Source organism: Halichoerus grypus, chromosome 5 (assembly GCF_964656455.1).
Source record: "Halichoerus grypus chromosome 5, mHalGry1.hap1.1, whole genome shotgun sequence".
Taxonomy (NCBI): Eukaryota; Metazoa; Chordata; class Mammalia; order Carnivora; family Phocidae; genus Halichoerus; species Halichoerus grypus.
The window spans coordinates 96,814,594-96,839,951 of record NC_135716.1 but is presented as its reverse complement, the minus strand read 5'-3'; the positions used below and the strand labels follow the sequence as shown (position 1 = coordinate 96,839,951).

The following is a 25,358-nucleotide window of genomic DNA, read 5'->3' as shown; positions in this document are numbered from 1 at the left end:
GTCATAGATTATGGTAGACTTCTCACCACCAGAACTTTCAGAAAATGTTTATCAAAATTACAACTGTTCAAGTCCTTTGGCCCAGCAATTCCACTCCCAGGTACTTGTCCTACAGATATATTCACTCACAAGCAAAATGATCTGTGCACAGTATTGGTCACTACAGCAAATGTTTTAGTGGCAAAAGATTGAAAACAACCTGAATGACCACCATTCATTTATCCCTTCGTTCAGCAAACGTTCGTGGGATGCCTGTTATGTTCTGGGCTCTGTTGTGGGTCCTGGGACACAGCCATGAACCAAGCAGACAAACTTCCCAACCCTCCTGGATCTTGTATTTTAGGGAGACAGGCGATATAAGATTAAGGACTTGTTGGGTGGTATTGCTAAGGAGAAAAATAAAGCAGAGAAAAGAGGATTAGGGACACCAGGGAGAGGGGTTGCTTCAGACAGTGTTCAAGGAAGGCCTCCCTGAGAAAGTGGCATTTGAGTAAAGACGTGGCAGGTGGGGGAGCAGGCTGTGTGGATACCTGGAAGTAGCACTTTCCATTTCGGAGGGAGTGATAAGCGAAAAGGCCTTGAGATTGGATGTGCCTGGCGTCCAATCCAAGGAGGCTAGTGAATCTGGAATGGGTGGGGAGAGAGGTAAGGACATGCGGTCAAGGGGATAGTGGGAGCGAGTTCACGAGGGTCTTGTGAGCCAGGTATGACTTTGGTGTTTACTCTTGGTGAAATGGGAGCCATTAGAGGTTCTGAGCAGAGGAGCAGCACGATCTGACTTCTGTCTTTGAAGGATCCCTCTGGCTGCCATAGAGAATCTGAGCGGGCAAGGGTGGAACAGGGAGATCTGCCAGAAGGCTCCATCCAGGTGAATCCATCCAGGTTCTAGAATTCATCCAGGTGAGAGGTGACTGCAATTTGAGCCCAGGTGATAGCAGTGGGAGTGCTGAGAAGTGGTTGGATTGAGGATATATCTAGGAAGTAGGGTCAACAAGATTTGTTGTTGGATTGGATGTGAGGGGCAAGAGAAAGAGAATGGTCAAGGATGACTCCAAGGTCTTTTGCTTGAGCACCTAGAAGCATGGAGTTGACATTTATGGAGACGAAATTAGATGGTGAGAGGAGCAGGTTCAAGACTGCTGTTTGGGATGTGGCAGGTCTAAAATGTCTAATAGATATCTAAGTGGAGGGGCGCCTGGGTGGCTCAGTCCATTAAGCATCTCTGCCTTTGGTTCAGGTCATGATCCCAGGGTCCTGGGATCAAGCCCCACATCAGGCTCCCTGCTCAGCGGGGAGCCTGCTTCTCCCTCTCGCTCTGCCTCTCCCCCTTCTTGTGTTTGCTCTCTCTCTCTCTCTGTCAAGTAAATAATAAATAAAATCTTAAAAAAAAAAAATCCAAGTGGAGATGTTAAGTAGGCAGTTGGTCAGATGAGTCTGCCAGTCAGGTGGAGATATAAATTTGGAATCAGAGAATTTAAAGCTGTGGACTAGTGATAGCATCTCATTGCGGGAGCTCTCTTCTCCTCGTGCCATTTTTTTCTGGGAAGGAGGAAGCGAGGGCATCGGTTGAGGGTCTGAATGGTGGAGGGGTGGTGGGGGCCTAAGGAGGAGCGAGTGTGAGGTGATGATGCAGGGGACAGGGAAGGCGTGCAGCACAGCACGGGGCACGGGTATGCAGTGCAGTCAGCCCGCACGGTGTAGCTCATATTTCTCCAATTCCGAGCTGGACAGTTCCTCCTATTTATACCTCTGAAAGCAGGCTATCTCCCACAGTGAGGGGGTACTTAGAACAATCCCGTGCTTTACAGTGGATGGTACTTACTGGGTGCCGGGCACTGTTACCCGCACCTTACATACATCAGCTCCTTTAAAGCTCATAATGACCCTTGAGGCAGAGGTTATTCTTGCCATTTTGCACGTGGGGAAACTGACACACAGGGAGGTTAAATAGCTCATCCAAGGTCCCAAGGTGTGCATTGTGTGATTTCTCTAGCTATGCTTAGCTGCTGGGGGGCACGCCCAGAGTCGGTGGACGGTTGGACCAGGGTCGGGAGGCAATGACGTGGGACGACCATGGAGAGAGGTGGCAGGGGAGTTAAGAGGGTAGCAAGGGACTAACCAAGTGATGGGCCCTTGACTAAGCCGATCAAGAAGGGAAGTTAGGCTCCAAACAGGGTGGGGGGAGTGAAATGTAGGTGGGTCCCAGTGAGGCTGAAGAATTTTTGGAGTCAAGATACTAAAAGGAGGGAGCTGGAAAGATGGGGTGCTTTGGGGTTCAGGGTCCTTAACGTTGAGGTCCTCGTTGGAGCATAGCTCTCAGATATGACAGAGGCTATGGCACGACCCGAGGCCTGGGGTGGAGGACAGGATTGGTGGAAGGGAGGAGCTGAAGGGACCGAGAATCCTGATGGCAGTAGAGCGGGACAAAGAGAGGAAACCGTGGAATAAGAATGATGACCTGGAGGAACGGGCAGCACCCCATCCACCTCCAGGCCCAATGGCAGCACGGGCGTGCACGAGAACAGCCTCCACCCCAGCGGGCTGCAGGGGGAGCAGCGGCCTCAGGCCCACCCTTGACTAACCAGACTCCAGCCAGCAGACCGGTTAATCAGGATCACCGGGCCTATCCAGGCAGCAGTAGCTCTTGAAAGCCCCCGGTGGTTCTGAGGGGCAGCCAGGCTGGAGAACCACCGAATCAGAGCAGGGAGGACCATCCAGGGAAGGGGTGTGGAGATGGGGGATTTGAGGGATGACAGACTGAGTTCCAGGAGCCCTAGAACTCTGTGGGTTCCCAACTCAGCACGACAAGGAAGTGTTGAGCCTGGGGCAGGGCGGTGGACATCTCCGGTGTGGACAGTAGGGGAGGAAGGGGAGGAATACACACATGCGTAGATATGTTTGTTGGGGGTGTGTGTTTGTGTCACTGATAGACGCATGAAATATCACTGGAAGGGCACGCAAGCAGCAGAGATCATGGTCACGTCTAGTGAAGAGGAATCGAGTGTTTGGATCGAGTGGGGGAAAGGAGGCCTTACTGTGCCTTTGTGTGTCCTTTGAGTTTTAAGTCCGGGGTCATCGGTTAAGATGAAAGCCGCACAGTCTTTGGGGGTAGGGGCTACCCGGCAGAACCTGAGCTGCGAGCAGCTTTGGCATCAGCTTCTCTCTTCGTCACCTCTGGGGTCTTCACCAGGGAGCCCGACCAGCTCCCGGGTCAGGGCGCGTGTTAACCCTTAGAGAAGTGGGGTCCTGGGAGGCCTGGAAGGCCCAGGGGCAGAGCTCCTTGACCCCCACGAGTAGAGGAGGGCTTCTGGGCAGGACGACCAGGGCAGGCCAGCCTTATTGCCAGAGGGTGGGCTCTGGAGCCAGACAGGCTGGTTCGGATCCCAGCTCATCTCTCCGTGGTCCGGGGGCAAGATGCCTGGGGAGCTCACTCCGTTTTCCTCAGCTACGAGATGGGGTGAACCCTGGTAGCTCCCTGACAGCCTTGTCAGGACACCATGGAGGGCTGCTCCTGGCGTGCGGAGAGCGCATGGTAAGCCGTAGTGATTATTATTCTCTCCCTCATGAAGGTGACACTGTTCTTGGGCAGTGGGAACCCGGCGCTCCGGTGCCATCTGGTGTCTCGCGGCCCCGGCTGGCTCGCACACCGGCAGGTGCCCGGCAGGGCTGAGAAGCAAGGGCGTGGGCTCCGGTCATGCACCGGGTCAGGCCAGGAGCTCAGGAGCTGCTTGTGGATTCTGAAAGCATCTTCGTGCCGCTGAGTCAAATGTGTGAAAACACCTTGTTCTCTGTGTGAGGAAGTGACTCAGCCAATGTGCCAAGGAGGTGGCAGGAAGCCCTTGCTGTGTTTCAGGGTATCTCCCCCCGCAACCCCCAAGGAGGGTGCGAGTCTTGTCTTTGGTGGGGAGAGCCCGTTTCCCACCTCTCCTCTTGCAGTCACACCCTGACGTTTGCAAAGGACATTGGGCTTCCTGAGGTCTGGCCATGGGTTCATCTTCTGTGGACACTATGATCAGGACCTTGTTAGAATCATGCACCCCAGAAATCCTGATAGATCCCCTTTGTTTTCTTTTAATTTTTAAAAAGATTTTATTTATTTATTTGAGAGAGAGAGAGCACGAGCAGGGGATAGAGGGAGAAGCAGACTCCCTGCTGAGCAGGAAGCCTGATGCAGGGCTTGATCCCAGGACCCTGAGATCACGACCTGAGCTAAAGGCAGACACTTAACCAACTGAGCCACCCAGGCGCCCCGAGGACCTTGTTGGAATTATGCACCAGCACCCCAGAAATCCTGAGAAAGCCCCTTTAAATTCAAGGAACAACAGGCATTGAATCCTAAAGGTGCCTGACTCACTTTACCCCCAGCTGAACATAGAGATCTGGTCATCTCCATCAGCAAGGGAGTCCCTCCAAGCCCCACTGGGGAGGGTGCCCAGGGGCTGCTCACACAGGGCACTTTTCTCCTCAAAGGTTAAGTTTTGGCACTGTCAGATTCTTTTCTGGGGCCTCATTAATATCAGATTTGGATCCACCAATTTTCTTCAAAATAATCTAGGGATGGGGCATGGGGGTACGGAGGAGACTGGGTTGGCCCTGTGTTGGGAGCTGTTGAAAATGAGTGTTGGGTACATGGGGGGTTTGTTATACTATCTTCTCCATTTTTGTACATTTTATAATAAATGTTCCATAATTTTTAAAAATGAAGAAAGAATAGCAAATACAGTCTTAACATACAAATAATTTTTATTCCCATTCCAAATCATCACATATAAGACATTCCTACCCTGTCCTTTGAGAGTCTGTCCCCCAAGTTATAGGGTGAGCTCCAGTGATGCAGTTTGGGATGATGGCGGCCTCCCTAGGGTGGCTGCCAACATTTGTGGAACTTGGCCCTGAACAGTGGCTGGGCCTAGGAATTTACCCATGTCTTATTTTTAGATTTAGGGAATGATGAAAATCCTAACAATGACATGTTTGGGTCTCACAGATGATTCAGACCCTTTAGTAAAAACTTTAGTAATGACTGATATAGATGAAAAATGAAAAATCACCAGAAGAAGATGAAGAAGAGGAGGAAGGGGGGAGGGGGAGGGGGAAGGGAGAGGTAGAAAAGCAAGAGGAAAGGAAAAGAAGCCAGCATTAAAATAACCATGTTTTAGAAAGTAGAAGTTTAAAACCATAAGGATCTTCTTGTCCTAGAAGCCTGCATCCTAGCACAAAAAGGCCAGGACAATTTCACAGTGCCTGGTCTGGTCCTTCCCACTCAGCTCACCTTCAGGAAGCAGCCTTGTCTGTCTCTCTTGCCCCCAACTCTTTTCCTTGCCTTCCGTGTACCAGACATTGCATTCAAAGATGAACAGGAGATGGGCTCCGCCCCTAAGAAACACAAAGTGTTGAAAAGAAGGCAGACGTATAAATCTGATATGCAGGGGTTGACCAGAGCTGGGAGAGCCCAAGGACCATGACAAGCTCTGCCAGAGGCATCAGGAAAGGCTTCAGAGAGGAGGTGATATTTGTGCCGGGTTTTGAGAAATAAATAGGAGTTTTGCCAGAATGTGAGTAGGAGGAAGGGAATTCCAGGCAGAGGGAACAGCCTGGGCAAAAGCCAGAGGTAAGATACCGCAGTGCTTTTCAAGAGTAAGTTCACTGCATTTGGAGATAGGGACAAAAACTGGGAAAATATTTTCCAGCACACAGTGGAGAACGATCAGGGATTTTTCCACATGCAAGGGAGATGACCAGGGCTGTGTCCATCTCAATTTACCCTCTCTTACAAAATCTTGTGTTCTTCTTCCTGCTTGGAACTCACCAGACCACCCAGAGCCCAGCCATTAGGTCTACGTTTCTAGCCCAAGGGAGGTGCCTAGGTTCCAGCTGATCGGTAAAACTGGCATGACTGACATTTGTGAGCATCAGTGAATACCCGCATGCCTTCCAGGCACAAGTAATCCCTCCACGCATTTCCAGAACTTTCTGGGAGAATCATTTAAGAACCCACCCAGGAGAGGGGAGATACAGAAGGCCTTTCCCAGTGGGACAATGATTACTTTGTTCTCCTTTTTAAAATAATCTTCAAATTTCTGTATAGGCCTCTGTTTCCTTACTCACGATGCCAAAATCCAAATAGCCCCGAAAAACAAAAGTTGTTTTTTCTTTCTCCTCGAACTCATTTGGCGGCAAAATGACCTGAACAGATGTGAGGCTATTTTTAGTTTCTATTGATTCACTTGGTGTGAATATTCATATTCATATTCTGCTGCAAAAATACTAATGTGTTTGATTACGGAGTGCTGCCCCAGACCCTGCTGGGGGTGTTATGTAATTATGTGGCATATGCACTACATTACCTTTCTAAAATAGAGTTAGGAACAAGAGCCCAAATTCCACAGCCAGTCTGGCCTCAGGGCTTTTAGATAAGGAAATGTGGGCCTGCCATCCTCCTTTTGTAAAGAGGCCATTGTGAGCACAGTGGACCCTCAACAGTGTGGGCTAACCCTACCCCATTTCCCTGGCGTCTCATTCTCCATACTTCACTGTGACCGTTTTAAACCTCTTCCACCTGTCTGCACGTCCCGACTTCACCCCTAACAGATGATTTGGCCTCCTGCTTTACGGGTTTAACAGGAGCCACCGAGACAGAAACTCCCTCGCAGACAAGGAACATCCAAACCCGCCTGCACCTGCCTGCCCCATCCCGTTCTTTTGTCCTGGTCCCTCCATGAGCAGCTCCAGGGTCTCTGATGGGAGACAGCTCCCGCCCCTCTAGACCGCCTGCCCTCCATCTGCTTTTACCTATCATCAAGTCACTGCATTAAAGACAAAAACGAGACAACAAATCAATAGTTTTCATAGCCTTTGCCTGAACCTGCCGTCTTTCTCCTCCTGTTCCAAGGCGAGCTTCTCCAAGGAGTTGATTATCCACTTTACCTTCATTTCTTCCCCTCTGCTTCTCGGCTCTCCTGGCTCCTACCTGACTCGGGCCCCATCGCTTCCCGAACGCTCCGAGCCACCCGGGACCGGCTCACCCTAGTGTATTTTTCCGGGTCGCACGGGGCCCTCCTCCTCCCAGGCCCGCTTGCTTCCTGTGGCCTCCGATCCAGCCCTCTCTTGCTCTTCCTCCCATCTGGGCTGCTCACCTCCTCTCCCTCCCTTGTGAGACCCCCTTGCCTGGGCCCCTGGCTCGCCTCTTCTCAGCCCTCCACAGTTAGGGCCTCAGTTCCTTCCGGCACACCTGCTCCTCACAAGTTACATCTCCGGCTCAGCCTCTTCTCTGGGCTCTAGACCCATTTGTCTGCCTGCCCACTTGACCTCTCCTCTTAGATAGTGTAAAGACACATTAAATTCAGCACTTCTGCAGTGAATGCCTTGATCTGCCCTGTTCCAACCTCATCAAGACCTGCCCCTTTTCCTCAGACTCCATCTGCACCCCGCCAGGTAGGCGGGCCAGAAGTGTGGCTGTCGCCTTGACACCTGACTCTTCAGCGTCCCCCCATCTCCAGTCCGTGGCTAAGGTCGGCTTCGTTGCTACCCTCCTCCTCTATATCTCTTAGCGGTTTCCCAGATTAGGTGCTTTCTTAGGACCTTTGATCGGACTCCTCTGCCTCCCAGCCTCACCTTTTCCTCTCCCGCCTTGTCCTTGCTGCTTCTGGCAGCCTGGGCTCTTCCCTTAACTTTCACCTGCCCTCCTCTGTCCTGCCTCGCCTCTGGGCCTCTGCACACACTGTTCCCTCTGCGGGAATGCTCTTCCCGCTCTTAGCCTTGCTTTTGTATCTCTCAGATGTCAGTTCAAGGATCCCTTCCTCCCGGGGAAGTCTTCTGTGGCCTCCTGCCTGGCTCAAGTCCCCCCGCTACAGGCTCTCGGAGCATTGGGTGCCTGGCCTGCACAGCCCCTGTCCTAGTTGCCACTCAGCATCTGTTTGCGGGGTCATCTGACAATGGCCACCTCTCCAATTAGAATGTCAACTCGCTAGGAGCTGGGACCTTGCCTGTTCTTGCCCTCTATGGCTCCCCATCACCTAGCACTGGGCCTGGCCCACATAGGTGCTCTGTGTTGGATGGATGAGTCATAGTCACAGGGAGGCCACACGTTACCACTGAGGATGCAGAGAGCGGGGTGGGGGGAAAGAGGGGGGTCACCTCTTCTCAGGGATGTCGGGGGCTGTTAGCTCCTGAATGTCTGCGTTCTGGGCTTTCTTGGTGGACCAGAGATGACTTTATTTTGTGCAAGGTGGGGGACCTTAATCTCCCCCAGAGCGCACATACTTTTGGGCCAGGGCTCCATTTGCATACCGACCCTGAAGGCTCTGCTCCCATTGTCCTCCCCTTCCTCCTCAGCCTGCAGTGCCTCCTCCGGCCCCCAAGCTTGCCCACACCTTCTCCGCTGGTGGAGTGACGCCAGGTGTTCCCATGTGCCTAGGGAGCTGTTGGGGTGACGGGCGGCTGGGCCTCTGTCCTGGGGGCTAGGGCTGTAACATAGCTTCAAGTCCAATGCCTCAGTGTGCCCACGAGGAAGGACTGAGCCACGGGCACACAGCGAGGGGCGGCTGGGCCAGGACCAGCTAGGGCTGGTGCCTGCAGGGATGGCAAACTCTCTAGCGCCTCCTTGTCTCCCTGGTCTGTCACTTGGGTCGACCTCAGCAGCAGAGGTCCAGGGGGCAATGCTCTGAGGAGTAGAGGCGTCAGGAGACGGTGCTAGGACGTTGTCGTGGGCTGCATCAAACCATCTGTACTTGAGTAACTTCTCTGCCCCAACAACCAGCTCCGTCACTTGGAGCGAGTAATTTCCACCTTGGGGTCTCAGTTCGCTCTTTCGAAATGTGAATAATAATTCCTGCCCCTCACCAAAAAAAAACCCAAAAACCTGTCCCGTCTAGGTCAGAGGCACTTTGGCAGGATTAATTTTGCTACTTATGTGCCGGGTATTACTTGCTGCTGCCACATCTGATCCTCACAAGCACTGTGGGAGGGACACTGTATTATTATTCCCATTTTTCAGATGGGAAAACTGAGCCTCATAAAACGGGCACTATCACTACTGGGTATTTACCCCAAAGATACAAATGTAGGGATCCGAAGGGGTACATGCACCCTGATGTTTATAGCAGCAATGGCCACGATAGCCGAACTGTGGAAAGAGCCAAGATGTCCATCGATAGATGAATGGATAAAGAAGAAGTGATATATATATATAATGGAATATTATGCAGCCATCAAAAGGAATGAGAGCTTGCCATTTGCAATGACGTGGATAGAACTGGAGGGTGTTATGCTGAGCGAAATAAGTCAAACAGAGAAAGACATGTATCATATGACCTCACTGATATGAGGAATTCTTAATCTCAGGAAACAAACTGAGGGTTGCTGGAGTGGGGGGGGGTGGCAGGGATGGGGTGGCTGGGTGATGGACACTGGGGAGGGTGTGTGCTATGGTGAGCGCTGTGAATTGTGCAAGACTGTTGAATCACAGATCTGTACCTCTGAAACAAATAATGCAATATATGCTAAGAAAAAAAAAAAGAAGATAGCAGGAGGGGAAGAATGAAGGGGGGGAAATCAGAGGGGGAGACGAACCATGAGAGATGATGGACTCTGAAAAACAAACTGAGGGTTCTAGAGGGGAGGGGGGGTGGGAGGACGGGTTAGCCTGGTGTTGGGTATTAAAGAGGGCACGTTCTGCATGGAGCACTGGGTGTTATGCACAAACAATGAATCATGGAACACTACGTCAAAAACTAATGATGTAATGTATGGTTATTAACATAACAATAAAAAATAAATAAAACAGGCACTGTCATTTTCCTAAGCCTTCTCAGCTATTTAAAGATGGGAGTCAGGTTTAGACCTGGGTCTGTCCAACTCGACAGCCCTGTGCTGGGTCCAAGCCACGGTCCCTGCCTTGAGGAGCAAACAGTAAAAGGAAAATGGATACGAAAAGCACTTTGGGAATTGCCCCCTGCCCTCTACATGCTGGTGTAGCTCAGGGTTCTGTCAGGTCTGAGGGCACATGGAGGGTCAGGCAGGGGTTTCTCCTCTCCAGGAAGTGTCTGGGTTCTGTGTTTTAAGTTGGGTGGGTGGGAGGGGGGAAGGGTCCTTCTGTGATCTGGAGTATGTCGATGTGTATGAGTGAACATTGGTCCTTTTTTTTTTTTTTTTCTGGGGAAAGGGAGATCAGGTGGGCAGGAGGGAGAAGTTGGTGTCCTTTCTCATGGTTTGAAGTGGAGGAGGTTATCGGGGAAATATCGGTGTTCTTAGTTCTCTGGTACTGTTGTGCAGACTGTACACTGCACAACTCTAGGAGGCACCATTCAAGTGAATGGCACTCCCTGGAGTTGTGCGCCATGCCTCATACCTAATGGCCCTGAAGCTATTCCTCCGTATAATAGCTCCACGGTAAGCAAAGGTGGCAGTTAAAATTGACTGAGAAGTTACTGAGTAAGCACATAGCATTTATTTGATCTTAAGCCTCACAATCATCCTCTGAAGCCGATACTCTCGTTCCCCATGTTCTGCACGTGGGGACTAGGGGGGACGCCTAAGTTCACACAGCCCCAGCTTTCCCACTCTGCCATGCGGAAAGGGGTGTTGTGGGAAACCATCATCTGTGTGTCTCTGGTCCTCCCCCCACAGCTGGACAAGATGCTGGACCCCCAGGTGTGGCGGGAGGCGGCCACCCAGGTCTTCTTCGCCCTGGGGCTGGGCTTCGGGGGTGTCATCGCCTTCTCCAGCTACAACAAGCAAGACAACAACTGCCACTTCGACGCTGCGCTGGTGTCCTTCATTAATTTCTTCACCTCGGTGCTGGCCACCCTCGTGGTGTTTGCCGTGCTGGGCTTCAAGGCCAACATCATGAACGAGAAGTGTGTGGTCGAGTAGGTGGCGTCTCTCCTCCTGTCTGTCTTGCCCAGGCGGGGGGTGACCCAGAGTCCCAGAGTCCCTGTCCCCCTCACCCCTGGAGGTGGTGGAGCTCTCTCTGTTCCCGGCCCCTGGATCCCAGGCTCAGAGTCAGAGATGTCTCTGTCAATGGCCCGTGGCGGGCAGGCGGGAGGGGGGGCTGTCCTGCCTGGGTGTCTGGGAGGCGCCTCCGGGACCGTGCCCACCCCTGCCTTTGTACCTGGCCCTCTCCACTTTGTGCTGCAGGAATGCCGAGAAAATCCTGGGGTACCTCCACACCAACGTCCTGAGCCGGGACCTCATCCCTCCCCACGTCAACTTCTCGCACCTGACTGCCAAGGACTACACGGAGATGTACAAAGTCATCAGGGCCGTGAAGGAGGACCGCTTCGCATCCCTGGGCCTTGACCCCTGCCTTCTGGAGGACGAGCTGGACAAGGTGTGGGACAGGCTGCCCTTTCCGGGGTGGGCAGGAAGGCAGACGTGGGAGCGTGGGACCCAGAGATGGGCCTTGGGTGGCTGGGGCTCGCATACAGGCCTCAGAAGGCCGCCAGGGACGCATTCACTTGCTTGAGAAACAGGGACCTGCTATGTATCCGGGGAGGGAGAGAGGAAAGGGATCAGCCAAACCCCTGCCCGGAGGTAGGTTGTCTGGACGAGGAGATAAGGCAGACGCGCCTATCACAGAAATCACAGGAATTCTACAGGACGACTTTCAGATTCATTGAATGGGTTTCTGTGTGTGTGTGGGGGGGGGTCGCTGCCATTTGTAAGGCCCTTGCGACCGTGCTTTGTACGTGGCTCACAGAAAATAAGCATTTTCGTTAGTGTTTGCCTCTGCTGTCTACCCCCTTTGGCCCTCAGGACAGTGCTATGAATTGAGCATTAATATTGTCCCCTGCTCTAGAGCTGTGTAGCCGGTAAGTTGGGAGCGTTCCCGAGGAGGCCCTCCAGCTAGTAAGGGGAGCCAGCGTTCCGATCTCCATGCTCTGAGTCACCCCTTGCTGCTTCTGTTCCCTCCTCCCACTGTCCGCCCTGCAGCTCCCACTGCCACGATGACTTAGCCCCTGGGGTAGAGTATGGGGATACTGCACCCTCATTAATGCTCAGGCCCAGGGGTGGACACTGTGCTTCTAGTCCCATTTGCACAGCTGGAAGTTTTCAGAGTGACTGTTCTGTTAGAGGGGGTAACAGGAGAGAGACATGCCCACAGGGTCTTGGGACCCAAACAGTGCCAAGGCTTCCATGGGGCAGAGCCAGCTCCCTTGATCCCAGGCCAACCCTGCCCTTCTTCAGCGGAGAAGTGATGTCAGTGGGCAGTGTGTGGTCACTTGCCCCATGAGCAGGGGCCCAAGCATTAACACAGTGGCTCTCTCTCTTGGCTACCCATCGGAGTCACCTGGGAACTTAATAAAACCCAGATACCCAGCTCTACCCCCAGACCAATCAAATCACTGTCTCCAGGGTGAGACCCAGGCATTGGTATTTTAAAGGCTCCAATGCAGTTCCATTAGGCAGCTGAGACTGAGCCCACTATATGGAAGTCTGGAGCTCAGGGCTGGGAGCTCCCATAGTTGTGACTGGAGCAATCAGGGAAGACCTCCTAGAGGAGAAAGGTCTCAAGCTAGGCGTCTTTCTAAATGTGAGCATCTTCATCTGAATCACCTGGGGTTGCTGTACAACTCGTAGCTTCCAGATCCCACAGGTGAACTTTTAAATCGGTATCTTACTCCCTGGGGTAGGACGGATTCTGACACTCACCCAAGTTTGAGACCCACTGGTCAAAAGGCAAGAGGATTTAGGTGAGGGCACGGATTCCTGTGAAAGAGAGAAGAGTTATTCTTAAAGCCCCAGGGGCAAAGATAAGGAGGCAAGGGGCTCCCAGGAGTGGTGTGGGCCTCACTGAGCCCTCGCCCTCCACCCCACCCTCAGTCCGTGCAGGGCACAGGGCTGGCCTTCATCGCCTTCACGGAGGCCATGACGCACTTCCCCGCCTCCCCGTTCTGGTCTGTCATGTTCTTCCTGATGCTCATCAACCTGGGCCTGGGCAGTATGATTGGGACCATGGCTGGCATCACCACACCCATCATCGACACCTTCAAGGTGCCCAAGGAGATGTTCACAGGTAACTCCTCCTGGCAGCTGCCGCTGGCCTGCTGGGCTGCCCTCAGGGACGACAGTCAGGACGCTCCTCTGACTTTAGACAGACTCCATACTGAGAAGGCTCCCTGCTGCCCCCACTGGGATGCAGTCGGAGCCTGGCTCCTCTCCCAGAGAAGAGCACTCAAGGGCCAGGAGAAGGCTGTCTGGGCGTCTGGGCCAAACCTGAGCTAGGGGGCGGCCTCTTCCTCGGGTCATTTGCTCCTCTCTCTGAGGGCCTGCTGAATCCTCTTGGGCAGGGGTGTCCTCCCCCATGCTGGCCTGCACCCCGTTCCATCTCTGTCACTCCCGGCCCTGGGCTGCTCCTCTCCTAAAGGAGTGGGAGCTCAGAACCTCAGCATCTGGATCCCTCCCCCCTTGAAGGCCTTCTGGGAGGAGGGATGGGAAGGGAGGGGTCTGGGTGCCCCCCAAGCCCCCCGGGCCCTGCCTACCCTGCACCTGTGCCCCCACACTGGCCTCCCGGCTCTCTGTAGTGGGCTGCTGTGTCTTTGCATTCTTCGTGGGGCTGTTGTTCGTCCAGCGCTCCGGAAACTACTTTGTCACTATGTTTGATGACTACTCGGCCACCCTGCCGCTTACTGTCATCGTCATCCTTGAGAACATTGCTGTGGCCTGGATCTATGGAACCAAGAAGTAAGGGGGACATGGGGAAGGGGTTGGATGGGAAGAGGGGTCTGTCCTCTTCCGACCCCCTGGAGAGTGCCGCGTTCCCTGGGCTGCTTCTGAGAATGTCAGAGCTGAAAGTGCCCTTAGAGATCATTAGGAAAAAATGAGACTCAGAGAGAGGACATGACTGCCCAAGGCCACGTGGCTGGTGAGAGGCAGAGCCAGGCTGAGCACGTGAGCCTCCTGGGTTCAGGTCTTGGCATTACCCTAAACTGCCTTAAGTTAGCCCCGAACCTGACAACCAACTCTTTAGAGTTCTGTTAACTTTCTTAAGCACTGAGTGAGTATACAGGAGGCCCCCGCTGTCAAGGAGTTCTTGAACTTCAGCAGCCCGAGGCAGTTTTCAGGTGATCGACATAGGGGTGTGCGATGAGGTGTGGTTAGGGCCCGAAGCGTGGAGTCAGGTGGGGTAAGGGAAGGCAGCGGTAAGGAAGGATTGGGTCTCGTGGCCTGAGCCTAGGGCAGAGCCACACTCTCTGTCAGCCCCTAGCCTCGTTCCTCATTTAACAAATCTGTGAGCCTGTGAAGTCCCAGGGCCAGGCCCCTCCCACTCTCTCTGCAAGGCTGGGGGCTCCCTTGATGTCTGGACGGGGTCTTGGAATCAGGCTCTCTCACGGCCCTGCTACAGCCATGTCCTTCTTACGAGAATGTGGGTGGGGACGTGGTGAGACGGGAGAAGCCCCGGGAGCCAGGGCTGGAAGGGGCCCTGACTCTTCTGCAGTCTGGTGAAGCTCCATGTGCCTTCGCAGAATATTATGTTTAAGTGGACAAAATAAAATATATAGGATTATAGAGGAAACGAATTAAATTGAAAAATAGCAAAAATACTATTTAAAATCTGATACAGTAATATATGTGCAGTTTTTTATGAATGTGTGTTATTTTTTACTGCATTAAGTCAGAAGATCTCGCTAGGGTAATCATAATGGTAATTGTGAAATAGTGAGGAATATAAATGATGTTTGTAGGTAGGCTCAGTTGTAATGTGAGAGGGAGATATCTGTCATTTAATCAATCGGTGACGAAGTCTCAGGTACTGCTAATACCCCTGTGGTTGCTTGCATTTACAACAGAAAGAAACGCAAGATTTCAGTTAGGTGTTATTCAAGTAGAGATGATTTTTTTCTTATGACATTCATATACACAGCCTGCGGCTATGGTCATCCCCCGCACAGAGCGGGAGGTTAGAAACCCCCAAGTCAGGGCCCCTGGACACTAGGGACGTGCACGTCACCTTGTTTCCAGCAGGGGGAGTCTAGGGCCAGGCCAGTGTGAGTGGGGCTGGGCGCCTGGTGAACGCAGAAGTCCTCGGGGCCGGTCCGCCTGCCCGGCATGTCTCGTGGACTATAACATATCCCTGGGTGGGGTGTGACGTAAGGTATTCAGAGGAAGTTAGCAGGGGACACCAGAGCCTGCCCAGAGGCCAGCTGGGCCACCGAATAAACTGGGAGCCCTGAATGTGAAGAATGGAAGAGCCTGGGAGGGAGGGACTGGTGGTCAGTGAAGTCTTCCTGGAGGAGGCGGTTGTGGGGGAATGCGCAGGCGCGGTGGGGATGCCAACGCCGGGCCCTCTGTGCACCTGGCAGGTTCATGCAGGAGCTGACGGAGATGCTGGGCTTCCGGCCCTATCGCTTCTACTTCTACATGTGGAAGTTCGTGTCTCCCCTGTGTATGGCCGTGCTCACCACGGCCAGCATCATCCAGCTGGGGGTCACGCCCCCAGGGTACAGTGCCTGGATCAAGGAGGAGGTGAGGGGGGACCTGAATGCAACAGGCAATAGAGAGAAACCCTCACAGGGTAGCTGCTGTGTGCCAGGCCCTGCAAGGGCCTCTATTTTTACAACAGCCCAGAGAGAGAGGAGGCATTATCCCCTAGCGCACATGGGGAGACTGAGGCTCAGAAAGGTTGACACACTTGCCCAGTTCTAACCCATGTTCTCTCTCCGTGTCTGTGGAGCAGAATCACCCACCCATTTTACAGATGTAGAAACTGAGACCCAGGGGAGCTCAGGCCCTTGACCAAGGGGACCGGTTAACTCAAGTAGCAACCCTGATGGCCTCCATCTCTGCTGGTGCCTGGCCAGGATGGTGGGTCGGGGGCGGGGAGAGGGCAGGAAGAGACGGGCCTGGAGGTCCCGGGAGGGTGAGCTTGTCACAGCCCTCACCCACGTCCCCCCCGCTAGGCTGCCGAGCGCTACCTGTACTTTCCCAACTGGGCCATGGCGCTCCTGATCACCCTCATCGTTGTGGCGACCCTGCCCATCCCTGTGGTGTTCATCCTTCGGCACTTCCACCTGCTCTCCGACGGCTCCAACACCCTCTCCGTGTCCTACAAGAAGGGCCGCATGATGAAGGACATCTCCAACCTGGAGGAGAACGACGAGACCCGCTTCATCCTCAGCAAGGTGCCCAGCGAGGCGCCGTCCCCCATGCCCACCCACCGCTCCTACCTGGGGCCCGGCAGCACGTCCCCTCTGGAGACCGGCGGCAACCCCAACGGACGCTATGGGAGCAGCTACCTCCTGGCTGGCACCCCTGAGTCGGAGCTGTGACCACCACCCCGCCCTGCCCACCTCTCCTGCCTCACGCCCATCCAGCCCGCTCGTCCCAGCCTGGCCTCTCTTTCTAGGCCAGGCCCTCTGCCCAAGGAGAGGGGGTCTGCCCTGCCTCATCCCCCACCCCAGTCCCAGCCAGCTTCCCCCTACACCTGAGCAGGGGCTGGGAGAGACTCCGTCCCCAGTGCAGGCTCCCAACCCGTCAAACCTGAGATCCTGTCACCAAATTGCAACTAACAAATGGGAACAGTCCAGAAGCCCTGATTCCCAGCACAGGGGAGATGGCAAGTGGCCACTGTAGGGGTCACTCCCCCCCCACCCTCTCTCCCTGTTACCTGGCACCTGGAGGTCTTAGGTCCTGGGCATCCCTCTGTGCTGCCAGCTGGTGGTGAGGGCACCAGGTGGCGTAGGATGTGGTGTGGGGCATCCCAGAGGCGGACTGATTTAAGGTTGGGGATGGGACGATTGTGCCGGGACTCAGGGCTCAGACTTGGGATGGAATCTTGAAGAAGTCCCCAAGTTCTGTTTTTCGAGACAGCTGGTGCGCTTTGGCTTGAGCGCCAGCCTTGGCAGTGGGAGGGGGGCTAGGCATGGGCGCCCCTCAGCCTGGGGCTCTGGGGGGAATCTCCCACGTCCTTGGCCCTGCCTGGGGCAGGGTGTGTCCCGCATCCTGCCTGGGAGAGGATTGCCCGGGACCCTTCCCCACCCCCACTAGGGCTTTGCCTGCCCTCTCCGTCCCCAGCCGGGAGCCCACAGTAGTGGCCTGTGCCTCCTTCCTCGAGAGAGGAGGGGACAGTACACAGAGAGGTTTCCAGAGCACACCTGTTGGTTCACAGCACAATTCAGATGGTTTGGAGCACAATTGTGAAGCACACTCCCTCTCTCACCTGGGGCTCAACTTTCTCGCTAGTGGCAGCTTCTCTCCTGGAATGGGGGGTCTCTGGAGTTCAGGGGCTCGTACCCAGGAAACCTCACACCTGGGGAAAGACGGATAATTTCACTGCCCCTTTGGGCTGCCGCTCACTCTCCTTGTGCAAGCCCAGCCCGTGTGGTGTGCCCGTCGTGTGCAAATAACCTCGGGAACCTTCCCCCAAGATGCCCAGTCCGCGGTGGGGAGGGCACACAGGCAGTGCTGTGGACACTGGAGGCTGCCGAGAGGAAGGGCCGGGCTGGGCCCCCCCAGCACCCCACCCCCACCCTGACCTGAGGCCTTCCCTGGAAGAGGGCTGCCCTCACAGTGCAGGCTGGGAGGATCAGAGCCCGGCTGGAGAATCCTGTCTGCAGAGCGATGGATGGACTGGTGCATGGATGGATGCATGGGTGCGCGGTTGTGGATGGATGGCCGGCAGGCAGGCAGGCAGGCCGGGCCAGCAGAACTCCATCTGTGAGACCTGTGGTGGGCAGAGCATCAGGCCACAGTGCTAGGCCTGGGCACCTTCGCGGAAGGTCCTGAGTTCCTCTCGTGTTCTCAGCACGGGGAGGGACAGATGAGGCCCGGGGTTCCCTCCTTCATCCCTTAGCCCCTTGGTCCCCCTCCCCCCCACCTTGCCTGGGGGTCCATCCTCCCACCCTGCCATTTTCTTGACTCATTCCCTCCTCCATATCCGCTCACGTTTCCAGCCCTCCGGCCACACCTGTCCTTTCTGAGTGTGAGGGGAGAAGGAGACCCACATCTCCCCAAAGACATGAGCCTTTGGGGCACAACATCCCGCCTTAGGCACCCTCACCTAACACCTCCTACCTGGCCCCCTGCCTAATCCCAGCAGATTTAGCAACAGGAAAAGCAATGCCCCAGGAGAGACACTCTACTATATATACTCTTCTATATATTCTATTTCTATTGTACATTCAATCTGTACATGTGGGTGTAAATGCTGTTAACTGACAAACCCAATATTATACTGTGGCTGGTGGACTATTTTCATCCTCAGTGCTGTACAGATCTATTTTCATTGTATATTTGATATATTTTTAATTTTGTAGCGTGTGGCTGGGCCAGGCCCCAGCCTGCCAGCCTGCACCAGGGCGGCTGAGCCGGGCCATCGGCTTGGTTCGTAGAGGCTGGGTAATGCTTGCAGCCTTTTGCCGTAGGCCAGGCCCTGTCCTGGCTGTGTCTCTGCTGTGTTAGATGTAGGGCCTGGAGCTTGGTGTGTGCGCGTGCGCGTGTGTATGTGTGTGGCGTGTGCATGGTGATTTGTGATCCCCAGTGTTCACCGTGTTCCTAAAGACCACACTGCCCCCCCCCCGGCCCCCTCCGCCACTATCTTCGCTCAGCTCTGTCAGGGAAGGCCTCGGGGCAGGGTGCTGTGGGGAAAGGCAGGTGTTTCTTGCTGGTGACTCATTGCCTTCATACCACTGGGCTTGCCAGAAACAGGGAAAGAGGGGCTTTGTGGGGGGAGGGGAAGCCCTTACATTTATTTTCTAGCCAACCTCTTGCTGTTCCACTGGACTCACGGGCTCTTCATCCTGAGGAAAAGCACAGGGTTTCTTAAGATGGTGAGACCCCAGGAGAGCAGCTCACAGCGCCTCTGTCCCGCATTTGTCCTTGAGACGGTTCTGAGAGTGTTCTGAAAGGAACAGCTGCTCTTCCCCTGTGCTTCTGACTCATACTCCTCTCCTCACTCCTCAGGGGAGCCAGGAGTGGGGCGACGCCTGGGGGGAGTCAAGAACAGGTGGGGCATCTGATGAGGTACAATCCAGCCCCAGATTCCCCAGAGGAGCAGAAGGGGGCCGGAGAGGGGCAGGCCCCCACATCCCTGTACAGGGTCCCCATCCCTTACTGGCTTTGGTGCTGTCCATGCAGTGCCCACAGGGGACAGTGGACTCAGGGCAGGGCAGGGCGGGGCATGCCCGAAAGAGTCCCCTGGTCCCCGGCCCTGCCTGTCCTCTAGCCCCAATCACCAGCTTCTTGCTCAGGGAGCCCTCTCCACTGAGGCAGCATGAAGCCTGAGATCCACATGGGGATGGACAGGGAGGGCACTCTAGTTGATACCAGCAAGGTTGGCTTTGGCCCTCCAGCAATAAATCTGAGGGGACTTGCACTTTCCTAGTGCCAGGAGAATTCCTGAGTCACCTGCCAGAGGCTGAGGCTGGGGGGCTAGAAGCCGCGTGGTGCCAGGCCCTGAGCAGGCCTGCAGTATTACAGGCAGGGGGCTCCCCTTCTGCTCCTCCTCACAGCTGCATCCCCCTCCCCCCCCCCCAGAGTACTCCCATGGTGGAAAAGAGAAGAGACAACAGGTTGGAACACACCTGACTCCCTGAGCATCCACTAGGCCCTGAAACTGGGGGCCTGCTGCCCCCTCACTGGAGCCTGATGACTGGGGTTGGGGAAGAAGGGCCCAGCGTCCCTCCTCACCCCGAGCGCTGCTTTGTACAGACCCAAGCACACACAGCAGGTGTCACTTTTGGTTCTGGTGCAAGTTCAGAACAATTCAAATCCATGTGCCCCATGACTGGCCAGAGCCCTGGGTCAAGACCACTCAGCCCAGGGGAGGGGACGAGGCATTGTCACCCCCAGATCCCCTCCTTCCTCTCTTCACCCCCTGCCCATGGTGTACAATAAAGTGTCTGTTCTTACCTAACCCCTCTTGCCTTTCTGATCTGCCCCAGGCTCAGGGAGAGGGGATGGGGAAGCCAGAGATCCCAGCAGAAGCTCCAGGGGACAAACATGGATGGGATGGGGCAGAGAGGACTGCAGTGAGGTTGTGGGTGCTGGCTGGCTGGGGAGTTCGGGGACAATGAGGAGGGATGCATGTTTATTTTCCTAGAATCATCCTGGGTGTTGAACAACATGCACGCTTGTAGCAGGCCTTCTTGGGGTCCAAGTCATCCGCACACAAAATCTCATGTCAACAGCTTCGGAGGGAGGTGTTTTGTGCTCCGGGTTTTCCCAAGTGTGGAGAATGAGGCTCTGTCTGACATGAGGATGGTGTTTGGTGTCCGCTTATGGGGAAACCCTACCTTAGTGCCAGGAAGAGCCATACCTGTCATTCTGCAAGGCGGGGGCAGGTGGAAACTCACCTCAGGGGAGAGCTGGGGGCTGGGAGATAGGAGAGGGATGGCAGGGGGCTCGAGGGGTCACGGGGAGCAAGCCACACTCTAAGTTCTGATCTTTTGCAAACTTCAGTGGAAGGTAAGGCCCCCCTACCGCACCCCACTCCAGTCTGCAATGCTGCTTCCTCACCTCCTGCACACACAGCCAAGGTCCCCCAATGAGCCCTCCATGTCCTTCTCCTGCCTTAGAAGAAAACAGTATCATTCCAGAAATAGCCACCAGATGGCAGGAGAGCCTTTCCCTCCAGATCTTAGATCCCCTACCCTCCTCCCTAACCTCAGCACTTCCGCCTTTGTGGGTTAGTCTGTTTGTTGAAGGAACATTTATTAAGCATCCACAGTGACAGGTCCTGTGCCAGCGATGGATGCACAAAGATGAATAAATCAACCTCGGCTGTCCTGCGTTTTCTGAAGGGAACACCTCTCCCCACCACCCGCAGACTCCAAATCCCCCCACGTACCTCTCAGTCGAGAAAGTCCCCATGCTGAAAATGTCCCTCTTTGTAAATTCATTCAATCCTTTCGTTGAAGGGAGTGTTTTTGGTTGAAATGTCGACCCCCTCCCCCCGCCAGGAGGCACACGTAGAGCCACTAAGAAGCAGTGGCTTTGAAGGGGCTATGGAGTCCGACTTTCCAAGTTCAAGTTCAAATGCCAGATGGGCCTCCCGCCTTCCAGGAGACCTAGGGCAAGTTATTTAATCCCTCTGAGCTTAAATGTCCTAGTCTGTAAAATAGGTATAATGAATGAATTGGATGAGATTATGCATGTTGCCCCCATGGGTATCAAGTTACCCCAAATCTTAGTGGCTTAAAGCAACCATTTTATTATATCTCATGGTTTTTGAGGTGAGGGATTCAGGCAGGGCTTGTCTGAGTGACTCCTCTGGTGGCAACCGAGGTCACTCAGCGGTGTTAAACTGCAGAGAAGCTGGTCTGGAGGGCCCAAGGCAGCCGTACTCACGTTCATCCCAATGGCTGACACCTCAGTAAGAACGGCAGGCAGGCTGGGCTCAGCTGGGAATGTCACCAGAAGAGGGTCTATACCTGGCTTATCCAGCATAGTGCATCTCTGGGTGGCCAGACCTCTTAAGTGATGGCTCAGGGTGCCCAGAGAGGCCGTTTTAAGAGACAGAGTAGGAACTGCCAATTTCTTAAGGTGAGGCCTGGAAAATGACACAATGTCACTTCTGTTGTTTTCTGTGATCACAGCATCTGCCCAGAGTTAATAGGAGGGCATACAGACCCCACTTGCCGATGGGAAGGGGACCAAAGAATTTGTGGCTCCCCATGTCACGGGCTCATCGCAGGGTGCTAGGGATCTGCAACCATTGGCATCTGGGTGGGAGCGTCCTCCTTGGGGGAATCTCAACTTACAGACACACAACTGGGGCACAGAACAGGTTCGTTCTGACGGGGAGGTGAGTGGCTGAGCTGGGGCTGTGGGTAGAGAGAGCAGACAGGGAGGAAGACATGTGGGAAGACATGAGAAGAGCCCCTTCTGCCTTGGGTTTGCCTGAGGCAGGTGGCATGCTTCGGTTTGAATCATGGCTTGGTCACCAACTATATGACCTTGGGCAAGTCACAAGCCTCTGGACCGCCATTTCTAGTTTGTAAATGGAGGATGACAATCAAATTGCTGTGAGGGAAAAATGAACTCCTTCTGGAATACCTCCTAGAATACAGTGTAGAATCCTTTCCATACTGAAATGCAACAGGTACTCATTAAATAGTTGCTTCCTTCCTTTTTGCAACTGGAGTAAGTCCGTGGGGGCCGTCTCATTCTGGGGGTCCCATCACCCACGCCATGAGCCATTCTCGCAGAGCCGTTCAGAAAGGATGGTTTCAGCCCCAAACCCAAAGAAACCAAGAAAGGCGGGGAGAGAAGGCATTGTTTCCAAAGAAGGGAGTATCACTGATCCTGCACGCTGTCCTGCTACCCCCAGCAAACAGCCGCAACCAGCCACACAGCCTCAGTCCACCCATAAGGGCTCGGGCCAGGGTTGAAGGATTCTACACACTACAGGATGTGGTGGTTTAAAAAAAAATGGCCTCAGGGGGCGCCTGGGTGGCTCAGTTGGTTAAGCGTCTGCCTTTGGCTCAGGTCATGATCCCGGGGTCCTGGGATGGAGCCCCGCATCAAGCCCCACATCAAGCCCCACATCGGGCTCCCTGCTCAGTGGGGAACCTGCTTCTCCCTCTCCCTCTGCCTCCTCCCCCCTGCTTGTGCGCTCTCTTGTGCACTCTTTCTCTCTGTCAAATAAATAAAATCTTTTTTTTAAAAAAATGGCTCCAATCCTTTAATACTTCAAGTGGAGTCTATGCTCCTCCCCTTGAACCTGGATGAGTAAATGTCTCCTTTGACCCACAGAGTACAGCGGAAGTGATGCTGTATGGCTTCTGAGGCTCGCTTAAGAAGGCCATGCCACTTCTACCTGGCATTCTAGGGATAGTGGTTCTGGGGGAACCCAGCCGCCACGTAGGAAGTCCAACTGCCCCGAGACTGCAGGTGCTAGAGGAGCCGTGTGTTTGTAGGTGCTTCTGTTGCCAGGTGCGGCTGAACTCCCAGCTGACAGCCGCCATCACCTGCGGGCCCCGGGAACACGGCACGGTGAACATGAGCTTGAGAGGTCTGCAGCCCGCGTGGACTGCAGCTGCATGAGGGACCCCAAGTGAGAATTGTCCAACCGAGCCCTTCTGACCTGCTGACCCTTAGTATCCTAAGCCAAATAAAATGCTCGTCATATGGACCCCACTAAATTTGGGGAGTAATTTGCTTCAAAGTGATAGTAACCAGAACACGAAGCCTACTGACGATCTGGCCCAACTTCCTTCTAGAACAATTGGAGAAACTGAGGCCCAGGGAGGGGAAGAGATCTACCCAGAATTCCGACAAGCAAACAGGGGGAAAACCAGGGCTGATGCCTGGGTTTCTTGACTCCCAGTCTAGGCAATGCAAGTTCTGACAGGGAGGGCTTCTACCCTCCCCCCACCTTATCCCACCTCACTAGTTGCATGCATCGAGCATGAACTGAGTGTTCTGAGTCCTAAGGATTGTGCTAAGCATTGGGAATATACAAATAAGGATCAGGCAGCGGCCTCTGCCTCGTACAGGTAGTCATAATCTGACTTGGAGCGTCCCGCCACTGTCATTACCCACTGGTGCCAGGCACACAGGTGCATTCTTCACTGACATTGTCCTATGTGGGAGGAAACCCGGGAAATGGGGAGAAGACTGTATCTGTCACTCAACCACAAACCATTATTAAGATTACCCCATGCCAGCGACAGTGCCAGATACAGAGCGGAAAGACTCAGTGGAGATCCACCCTGCGGCTCCCTGGGTCAAAGCTGGCTGGCTTCTGGGTCTCTCTGTTCTTCCCAGGGCTGGCCCAAGCAGGGAAGGATCCCTGGGCTTCCTGAGCGTCCAAGAGGAGCCAGGGTTGGGTCTGGCTCTCCAGACAACGGCTTCCCCTTTCCCCAGGACACTGCTGGAGGGGGCTGGGACCGTCAGAACTAATTAAGCACTCTAATGGAATGAACCAGTTTTGCTGGAATTTAGCCAGGTGGGAGGAATCTGTACTTTTCTAGATGGAGAAATGCCGAGTGCCAAGAAGTCTTGCCAGCTGGACCCTGAGTTAGTGTGTGTGTGCGCGCGCGTGCATGCTATCTCTAGATGCAGACTGGGTCTCTATCCCAGCAGCCTTGAGTAAAGAGGGCTCTGGGGGGGTCCATTTAGCTGGTCCTGGTCCTGTGACTCCCATGAATACAGTTCTACAGGCAGAGGCCACGTGGGACCCCATATCATTCTCTACCCTTGGTCCAACCATAGGCCCAGCTCAGTCTCCCAGAGCTCACTGCTGCTCCTTAGGCCTGAAATCTCTCAAGGAGAATGTACCTGGGAGCTGGCACTCCACTCCCTGCCAGCCCTCTGACTCCGAGTCCATGATTTATGAGGCTCTGAGTCTTGGCCAGGCCTGAGCTTGTGGCCTGCACCCTTCTGGTCCTTTCTCTTTAAGAGCTGGGACATCAGAGTCCATCTCCTGAGTTCCCCAGAGCCCCACATACCCTTCCCTAGGATTTTTCAGTGCCACCCAACCCTGCCTTCTGCCCCTGTGCAGAACCATTACAGTGGACCTCCACAAGGCCCCGAGGGCTGTCCTCCATGCTGGGCTCTCCCCGGGTCCCTCCTGGGAAGGCTCTTGGCATTTGATTTGGAGCCTGTTAGTCTCTGCAGGCTGCCTGCAGGTGGGGGTGGGAGGCAGGGTTCAATGGACTGATAAGCAAAACAGGAGCCTTCCAGCCTCCTCTGGCTCTCTTCTTTAGGGCCTCCATGAGAGGGAGGGAAAGGCTCTATCACCTTCCCCCCAGTGATGATGGTTGATAAAACAATTCAATTAATTGGTCTGGGGAGCAGGGCAGGCTGGGAAAGGATGCTGGCTCCTTGACCTGGGCCTCAGGGAGGAGGGGTCAGTCCCTGGCCAGAGCTCCGAATGCCAAAAGGGCTCCGGAGATGTGAATATCAATGGGGAGGTCCTTGCTTGATAGGTGTGGGACCCGCTGCTAGGCCCGGAACCCCTCAAAACAAGTAGAGTCCAGAGCAGGACGATGGAGAGGATACTGGATGGCTCCTGTCACTCCGAAGTGGCTGAGCCCCACTCCAAGCCCCAGTAGGGCACGGGCAAGGGCAAATGGCTTTGATGTCAGGCTCTCCAGCTTTGGGCGGGCAGGGCCGGCCTCAGCTCTCAGAGACCAAGGAAGGGCCTTATTTGAGGGGCTTGCCAGCCCGTCAGTGTCACTCTGGGAGCAAACGTTGCCCTCTTTTCCCACGCTTGTGCCCCACCTTTATTCCTGGTGAGGGGAACCACTGTGGCTGCCACTTTAGTGTGGACTAGTACCCAGACAGATGTTCTTTTCTGACTGCGAGACAAAACCACGGGGCCTCAGGAAGGAACGTGGAGAAAAGGTGACAATGGAGGGAAAGAGGCTTGTGGAATTAGGAGTTTCCAACTGTGGCTATTTCACAGCCTTGCTTAA

General features: G+C 54.4%; 1 protein-coding gene across 2 annotated transcripts in view; it reads left to right on the top strand.

Moving 5' to 3' along the window:
• SLC6A17 (solute carrier family 6 member 17) overlaps positions 1–19,852 on the top strand; it is a 49,160-nt gene extending 29,308 nt beyond the window's left edge. For both annotated transcript variants that reach the window (XM_036076419.2, XM_036076420.2), the window contains 6 exons: positions 10,627–10,868; positions 11,137–11,329; positions 12,823–13,015; positions 13,524–13,683; positions 15,303–15,465; positions 15,900–19,852. In XM_036076419.2, coding sequence (XP_035932312.1) covers positions 10,627–10,868; positions 11,137–11,329; positions 12,823–13,015; positions 13,524–13,683; positions 15,303–15,465; positions 15,900–16,268 — 1,320 coding nt within the window. In that variant the 3' untranslated portion in view covers positions 16,269–19,852. The remainder of the gene's footprint in view (positions 1–10,626; positions 10,869–11,136; positions 11,330–12,822; positions 13,016–13,523; positions 13,684–15,302; positions 15,466–15,899) is intronic.
• The last annotated feature ends 5,506 nt before the right edge of the window (positions 19,853–25,358 follow it).